We start from the raw sequence: 8,227 nt of genomic DNA, 5'->3' as shown, positions 1-8,227 counted from the left end.
GTCCATGTGTCGGTGTCCACATCGTCCCATCAAAGCTACGTTTGATCTGATCGCTGCGATGAATCCAGCTCTCGACATTGCGTGGAGCCAGTGATTCCGACAGCTGCTCAGTGATGGATGGATAGATGGATGGATGTATGTATGTATGGATGGATGTATGTATGGATGGATGGATGGATGGATGGATGGGTGGATGCCTCTGTTCTCTATCTTGTGTCCTCTATGGGTTGCGCACAGTTTGCCCCATTCATGAGCATCAAAGAGTTTACCGACTGTGCACACAAACAGGCTCCGCTCACTCTTTCAGTCGTCACCACTGCTCTATCATCAGATCGAGCACTCGATTGACATTCAGATCTGAATCCAGACTGAAGTCCGACTCAACGAAGGGAGCGATTGGTGGGGTGAGAGGGCGGAGGCCAGACGTCAGCGTCTCAAGCCAGTCGGCGGCATCGAATGGAGTCGGAGCCCGCCGTTTCCGGGACTTCCTAGTGGAAGGCAGAGGGGACGTGCAAATGGGAGGCGGCGGTGGAGCAGGAACCACCTGATTGGGATTTATCACGGCAGGGGACGGAGGGAGCTCCAGCAGAAGAGAGGAGCAAAGAGGTGAAGGTAAGAAGTTGTCGTCTTTGTTGTGCGGCAGGGAGGCCTGGGGCGGATCAATTTGAGGGGGTGGGGAGGGAGGAGGAGAGGGGTCAGAGGTTGAGTGGGCCGGGGATTTATGATCAGAGACACTGGCCGAGCCTGGAAGAGAAGCAGCAAAAGGATTAGCCTCTGGATGAAATGTAAGTGTCTTTTAAGTTTATATTAATTGCGAGAGACTGACCAGCACAAGAGAGGGGCTCATCCAGAATGTCGTCAATGGACTGACGAGGATCCATCTGTGGCCCAAGAGGGGTACAAATTCAGCTTTTTTCACTTCACAAAAAAAGTATTTGCAAAAACTTTTTTCCTATCAGCAGACTCTAACCTGGGCTTTCTGGATGGCCTCCTGTAGTTCTTCCTCCAAGCTGCGCACACCAGGTAAGGCCTGCCCAGGACTTGCTGTAATCTGCACCGGCAGCTCAAAGTCATGGCCGATCACGTCACACGGCTGGCAGCAAAACACCTGATTAGAAAGGATTCATTTTATTGTTTGCCTCTGGAAAAAAAAAAATATTTGTTTGCATTTATTCAAGTCATGTGCTCCTTCATTTGAATGCTTACCTGTGTAAACAGCACCTCTGTCGGTGCGTCTGCTTCCGCCTTCCCTTTAGAGCATCCTGGATCCTGTTGCAGGAATGGATGAAGGGATCCTCCACAAGACTGGTGATGGACAGTTTGATAAAACGCTTTTAATTCTATAAATCTTGAAACTGACAGTTTTCAAACACTGTCAGACCAAAGATCCCAGCCTGTCTGTCCGTGGTTACCTCATTGCCGGGGTGTGTGGCGCGATCCCTGGGTCTACTCCTTATTCTTTCCCTCATCTCCAGCTCTACGCTGAGCTCTTGCTGCTGTTGATGCTGCTGCTCGCTCTCAGTCCTCCAAGGAGTCCCACACTGCAGGGGCGAGGAGGACGACATGGGTAGACTGGGACTCGGTGTTCCTGAGGCGGTGCTGGCAGGAGCCAGGAAGACGGCGTTCGTAAGACTACACTGTTCACCTGCCAGACCGACTGATGCAGTGAAACTGCTTGGGACAGCGTTCAGAAGTCTACTTGGAGCGTCACTGAGAATCCCATTAGGAATTCCTTCGTCTTGGATGTAAAGCTGCTGGACTGGGCTGCCGCTCGGGGAGTCTAGCCCAGAGGTGGAGCTTGAGCCTGGGCTCTGGGTAGACGGCAGCTGCAGGCAGGGAGTGAGGGGCTCCAGGCCAGTAGCCAGCTGACACAGGGGAGCAGGGGTGACGCAGGCATGGGGAATCTGAAAAGGACGAAGACGCTGCAACAGAGCCGGCTTGGTGCCAGACACGGGGAGGCCTCGCTTGCGCAGCTGCTGGCGCAACTCTGACACCTGGGAAGGGGGATAGGCAAGAGACATTAAAGTGAGTATCAGACCATTTCTTTAGCCAGTTGTTCAATATAAAACCCCTCTTTCTTCTGACAGACAAGGTTTACTTACTGTTAAATCAACAAGATTTGCAGGGAGAGGCTCGGGCTTGGTTGCAGAGTTTGGATCCATTGGAGTGTGGTTTGTTGTGGCAGGAACAGGTTGTAAATTGAGTGGCATGGCTCCAGAAGACTTTACAAGATCACTGTGATCCCCACTGAAGAAACGACAGGAGCATGACTCAGTCACACCATAAGACATCTCATTTCCACTTAGCTATTTGACACTGTATTGATACTGTATCTGTTTACTGTACGAGAGGAACAAGCTGGCCTGGGAGCCTGGCAGACTACGGCCCTCCCTACTTTCTCAAATCCCCAACTCTAACTCTGTGTTAGTCAGATCTGCATTATGCAGAATCCATTTCAGACAACAGCGACGATTTATGTGTAAATTTGCAGTTTGTAAAGTTAACTATGTCTACCTGGGCACAACGGTGAGCTGCTGCTGTGGTTGTAGCCGCTGCTGTTGCTGCTGCTGCTGCTGCTGCTGTTGCTGCTGGTTCTGGAGGATCTGAAGCTGGAGGATCACCTGCTGCTGTTTCAGGAGTTGGGAATAGGCTGGATCTGAAGACTGGGTTGAGGTTGGGCTCTTCTGTTTGGCTCCTCCCCCTCAAAATTGAGAAATGAATATTTCAGGGCAAAATCAAATACGGTATCTCCCTTTAAGACAATCTTTGAATTCACAAATTTAATGGAATTATTTGAAGAATGTAGAAAAACTGAGTGTCGCGGTACCTCCAGTTCCAGACCCCGTTCTCTGGTCTGGAGGAATGTATTGATGATACTTGAGTTTCCTCATTTTGGGTTTGGTGTCCCTCGGTTTCCGTGGGCGGGGAGTGGGGGCAAGGTTGAGGGAGGGGGGCAGAGCTGAGGCGCCGGCTGGGCTGGGAGGCAGAGCTGTCTGCGAAGACACACACTCTGTTAAGTTGTTACCTTGTCGTGGTCCAAGTGAGAGATTTTAAGAACAGCGTGCAGAGGGAATGTCAAGTCTTTGCACACTGTCTGACAGAATTTCCCCCATGTCAAGGTCAAACTCTTACACAAACCATATAAATGCCCGAAAAATCTTCAGTTGACAGCCCGTGCTGGTTCTGACATATAACCATGTTGCCTGTGTGGGAATGCGTTAACCTGCAGGGCAATTTCCACACTCCCCCACAAGAGCAAATTGACAGTAATGAATGCGGAGCAGCTTAGAGCCAAGCACTGCTTTTGAAAAACAGAGGAGTGGCCATTCGGTTAGGTTAAAGACCTCCACGTTACTCTTTTATCTCTGATGGTCCACTTTACGCCTGCTCCGAATACCGCAAATAGACGTGCTGATGCTCTGCTGGAAAATGTGATATTACGTCATTTATTTCCTGACATATTTAAATAATACATTTAGTTGGAAAACATAAAAGAACCTCATGAAATTCAAAGCAGTAGGAAAAAAAAAAAAACGCAACCTGAAAGAAGGAGGTTTATGTGAGAGGAGGAGATTGCATTAGCTGCAGTTTACCTTTGGCAGCTGGGTTGTGGTCTGAGAAGTCACATACATCCCATTTGCTCTCCCAGTTGTTGCCACCGAGGTCGATTCACCCGCTGTTACACTCATCGGTTGTCTGATGCCCTCAGTTGCTGGGAGCAAAGCCAAACCAGACTGGAAGAAGAAGTGTGAGAATATCACAGATGACACGCGCAGCTTCGTCTCATCAGTTTTAATATATTTCTCATATTTTCTGTAACTTTTATCGTTTCAATTTAAATCAAAGTGTCATTTTGCTCACCTGCACATGACTTGGACTGTGGCTGAGAGGCGGGCCCATCGCTGAATAGTCACTCAGTAATTTGTCACCTGAGAGCCCCGGCAGTGAGGGAAAAGGTGGCGACTGGTAAGCACCACTCTGCTCAGTGGGCGAGGAAGAGGAGGAGGAGGAGGACGGGATGTCATCTTCGAAGACATCAGCAGGCAAAGGGAAGGAGACAGGACCTGAGGAAATGAAAAGTGAAAGGAGGTAAGGTCAAGTGATGACCAAAGACGTCTGGGCCAGAAGATTATAAAAAAAATAAATAAAATAAAAAAAAAAACTGTGTGTCACAGCATCTGTGTGTGCTGATGCATGCAGATCTGTGTGACTCACAGTTCTCCAGGGGCAACGTATGTTTGTGCGTTTGCTCCGAAGGCCCGGGCGGACGCGGGATCCTCTCGGTGAGGTCCGGCGCCTGGTGGGCCCTCTTCTGCCTCTGGGCCCCATTCGCAGTCCGCTCTGTGGAGGAGAGGAGGAGCAGGAGGATGGTTCAGAGGAGCGGAGAAGGAGAAGCAACAGGGTTTTCAGAACATATGTGAGGCGAGTGTGCACAACAGTTGTCGCCACAGGCGATCAGTCCCAATTCAAACCAGCAGAGGCATCAAAAACCAGTACACACTCCTGCCCACGGGGAGTTGTATTCTCATTAATATAAACACACACACAATCACACAACACTTCTGAAATGGCAGGGAAAGGCCATGAAGGAAATCAGACATTTTAATAAGCGAGACTGTACAATAATGGCAGTTCCAAATTAACGGAAAGGCTAAAAGGTATTGGAGGGGAAGGACGGACGGAGAGAGAGAAAGAGAAAGAGAAAGAAAGAGAGAGAGAAAGACAGGAGGAAAAAATGACTCTGATCTCTGAATTGGTGGGTTTATCATGTGCTGTCAATCACTGATATGTTTGCCGGCTGCCTGTGATGCAGTGTTCTGGAGTGCAACAAGGTCACATTTCTGTTTAACTGACAGCTGATGAAACACGGAGCCTTTTGCAAAATTTACACACTTCATTTCCTCACAGAGCTACAGTACAACGGGGAGCAGAGAGCAGCGCAGCTATGATATGAGAGAGAGCGAGAGAGAGAGAGAGGGGGAGAGAGAGAGGAGGAAGGCGAAATGTGTTCCCGTGCACTATGATGGGATCATGCAGGGTGAAGCAAGGAGACAGCAACGTTATTGTCAGCATGCTATCACCTTGTGCAGTTTCAGTGTTCAGACCACCAGGGGGCAACTTCTGAGTGGCACCATCCTTAGTTAAACGCTGCATCAGGAAACAGCAGGTCAAACCAACAGCCGTAACCCAAAGATAAGAAGGCAGTGCATCCAGAAAGAAAGAAAGAAAGAAAAAAAACCCTCCAGTGCCAGTGTAGCTAAAATGAAGTCCTGTCTGAGTCTTGGAAAAAAATAAGCTTTTGAGAAGCCCCTAACATTGTTTCAGAAATCAATCATTCATATTTTTTTAAGCAAGTTTGATGAAAATTTCATAAACTTGAAAAATATATATGGAAAAATTGCAAATTTTGGTGTTTTCCATTCATTTACAAATTACTGCATTTAATAAACACACACATACACACACACAATAATGTGATATCCTACCCTCAGCCCCCAACCCACCGCCCTCCAATTCCCCAACTGTCATTGGCTGTAAGTGATGTCAGCTGTGTAAAACTGCAGCCCATCACTGTGCTGTAAAAAGAAACTCGATCTCAACCTGACACCTATCTGATCAGGAAATGTAGCACCAGACTTATTATCACCTTTGTTTCTGCTCTGAGGACGTTTCTATATTGTTTGTACTGTAATACAGAAATATTATGTGACAACTGACAGTGCCGAAATAGTGATGTTCTTGTTTTGCACTGCTGAAAAAGCTCACTGAAGAATCATGGATTGAAGAGAACAATGGAAACAAGGGAAAATAAGATTGATACATGCACATTGACAAAAAAATACATGAATAAAACCCTAACTCAACCATTTAAATACTTCAATTACATCCATGTGCCTCAAAAAGTTTAGCTCCTGCTCCTCCCTGAGCTCTCTGGGTCTATAGCGTTGTGCTGGCTTCATGGGAAATCAGGGTGTCGCTCACCTGAGTTTCACTCTGGTCTTTCTCTGCTTTCTGAGTGGGGCAGGTGGATTTCAGCCCTGTGGATCAGATGAAATGATGATGCATCATGTAGAAAACAGGAGGGTAAGGTTTTTTTTGTTTGTTTGTTTGTTTTTGTATATCATATTTTCATGGTGGGATCCGGGGAATCAGAGCCCAGCAGGCAGTAAGCCCGGGTGAAAGGGTGCATCAGCAGAGCACTGTCTGCCTTCACCTCATCCTTCCCAGTTAGAGTCGAGCATCCTTTGAGTTGGCAGGCATCAAAACGAGCTCTGCCTCTCGTGAAACTGTTTGAGTCAACCAGGAGAAGAATGAGGCGGCGGCGCGCTGCCTGTCTGACTGCAGCATAGATCTTTTTAGAGTTCTACATTTTAGATTTAACAAGATAAAAGAGCAACCACCAGAATAATTGTAAAGACAATTCTTTCTGTTCAACTGATTAATATACCTGATTGTGATTCTGAGCTGCAGAACGTGCAGCCATGTCCTCACTTATTAGTTTGAATGCAAATCATACAGTATCTACCTATTCCATCATCTTGGAATATAAATTTGTTAGCACTGAAACTATTCTTTAAAATGCACCCTAAAACTGCAATCAACAGGTTTGGAGCAAATGTGTGTAAATAAGTGAAATTAAAGAAAAAGGCTGGTCAATGATGTAAAAACTGCAGAAACAAGAATCAGTCAATAGCCCATCATCTTTCAGAGAAGTGAGGAGACTTTGACATCATTAATATGAAATGCAACCTGCAGTGGTAGCGTCGGCGGATCAATCACAGCGTTAATGATACATGTGGACCAACCTGAATCTGCATTGATCTCACTCAGCCGTCTGTTCTGAATCCGCAGCTGCAGGACTGGAAGACACAGACAGAGGTTGAGCCGCGTTAACAAATAAATGATGAAATATCACACTAATGTAACAGCAAATGACCCTGATTGCAGTGAAGTGAAATTAATGTGTGGCAGCAGGAATCGGGCTGACGCAGCGAGGTAAGAGTTGAGCCATGCCATACAGCTCGTTCCCTGTTAAACGATACGGCCTTGAAGCTTATATTACGCCGTGACTTTGCAGTGCTTGTAGATTGTGTGTCTCCTTGAATGTCTGCACACATCGACACACCTCACGTATGCACACACACACACACACTTGGATTCAGTCTGCACACAAACAGGTGAGGCAGGGCTGGGCCCTGTACACCTAGTGTTTCCTCCCGCGATGCATTTCGGCGTGCGCTGAGACCTGAGAGGCAGGACGTGGGGGGTGGACGGGGTTGGATGCAGAGCTGAGGGCAGAACTATTTATCTCTCAGTATGTCTATTTCTGTTTGCCCCTTCCCCCTCTTCAGCTGTCCCGCTCTCTCCACAAGCCTCTCGAATCCCCTCCTCCTCACGTCATATTCGTTTGTGCTGCTAACTATATTCTTCCTGCCTCTCGCTCAGAACTCAAAACAAAACTTTAAAACTTCGTAGAATTGTGGATTTAAGGCAGATTTACAAGTTGTGTTCTCTGCTTGTACAAAAAGTCAGAGCAGTATTTGTCATGCCAGAATTTGGTTTTCCAGTGTTTTATTGTGAAGCTTCAAGCGAAGCCCTCAACTTCACAATTCAAGAGCTTTCACTGAAAACATGTCTTTCTATTTGAAATAGACATACTGGCAATCTCTTGAGCTGAAAGACTTAAAACACAGAATCCATCAAGTTTTGAGAGGTCACAAATGTAAAAGATGCTTTTACGTTGATATTTTTATGAGAAAAATGATTTTCCCATCAACATTTTTTGTAATGCAGAGAATCTGAGGAGAAAGTTAAGTCAAGACATACATGAACGTGTCAGTAATGCAATCATGTGAAACAATTCAAAATATATAAGTCCTGGCAGAGAAAAAGGCCCACAAAGTTAAACTTGATTGACTGGCAGACAAAAATAATCCTTTGGCTCAGCTATGCACATACATGATTTGAAACACAGCAGCTGCCTGAAGAATCACGTTTTCCAGCAGGTGTGCCTTCACCTAGGGGACTGTCTCTGTGTCATTTTCTCTCCTTTCTATTTTGCCAGCCGTTTACGACAGCTGCCTGGGAACTCACTAGCAGCAGCGACAACTTGTAGGGAAACCAACCAGCGACATCCAGCCACGAGGAAGGCTGTTTAACGCCGTCACATAGCGCTGGGCGCCTCCCGAGAGCTGAACTCACACCAGTCACTGGCATTAACACAATA

At 46.8% G+C, this 8,227-nt stretch overlaps 1 protein-coding gene across 1 annotated transcript; it reads right to left on the bottom strand.

Moving 5' to 3' along the window:
* Window positions 1–310: 310 nt before the first annotated feature.
* On the bottom strand, window positions 311–5,529 carry LOC115396445 (myocardin). The gene is made up of 12 exons (XM_030102320.1): window positions 5,487–5,529; window positions 4,216–4,341; window positions 3,862–4,064; window positions 3,594–3,734; window positions 2,828–2,993; window positions 2,587–2,701; window positions 2,103–2,247; window positions 1,413–1,994; window positions 1,207–1,305; window positions 971–1,108; window positions 827–881; window positions 311–744 (listed from the first exon to the last, which is right to left on the bottom strand). Exons 1-12 carry the CDS (start codon window positions 5,527–5,529, stop codon window positions 311–313), a joined length of 2,247 nt encoding a protein of 748 aa, XP_029958180.1.
* Between the last annotated feature and the right edge of the window lie 2,698 nt (window positions 5,530–8,227).

The sequence above is a fragment of the Salarias fasciatus genome, chromosome 11, assembly GCF_902148845.1.
Source record: "Salarias fasciatus chromosome 11, fSalaFa1.1, whole genome shotgun sequence".
Lineage (NCBI taxonomy): Eukaryota > Metazoa > Chordata > Actinopteri > Blenniiformes > Blenniidae > Salarias > Salarias fasciatus.
Note: the sequence above shows the minus strand (reverse complement) of the source record. Positions and strands in the feature narration are given on the sequence as shown.

What these genes read in the sequence shown, in the direction of transcription:
- LOC115396445 (XM_030102320.1), bottom strand. Translation starts at nt 5,529, where the DNA reads ATGACAGTTGGGGAATTGGAGGGCGGTGGGTTGGGGGCTGAGG. An exon ending in AACGGGGTCTGGAACTGGAG is followed by an intron (nt 2,702 to 2,827) that starts GTACCGCGACAC and finishes CTCAATTTTGAG; the next exon opens with GGGGAGGAGCCAAACAGAAG. An exon ending in CCACACACCCCGGCAATGAG is followed by an intron (nt 1,306 to 1,412) that starts GTAACCACGGAC and finishes GTCCATCACCAG; the next exon opens with TCTTGTGGAGGATCCCTTCA.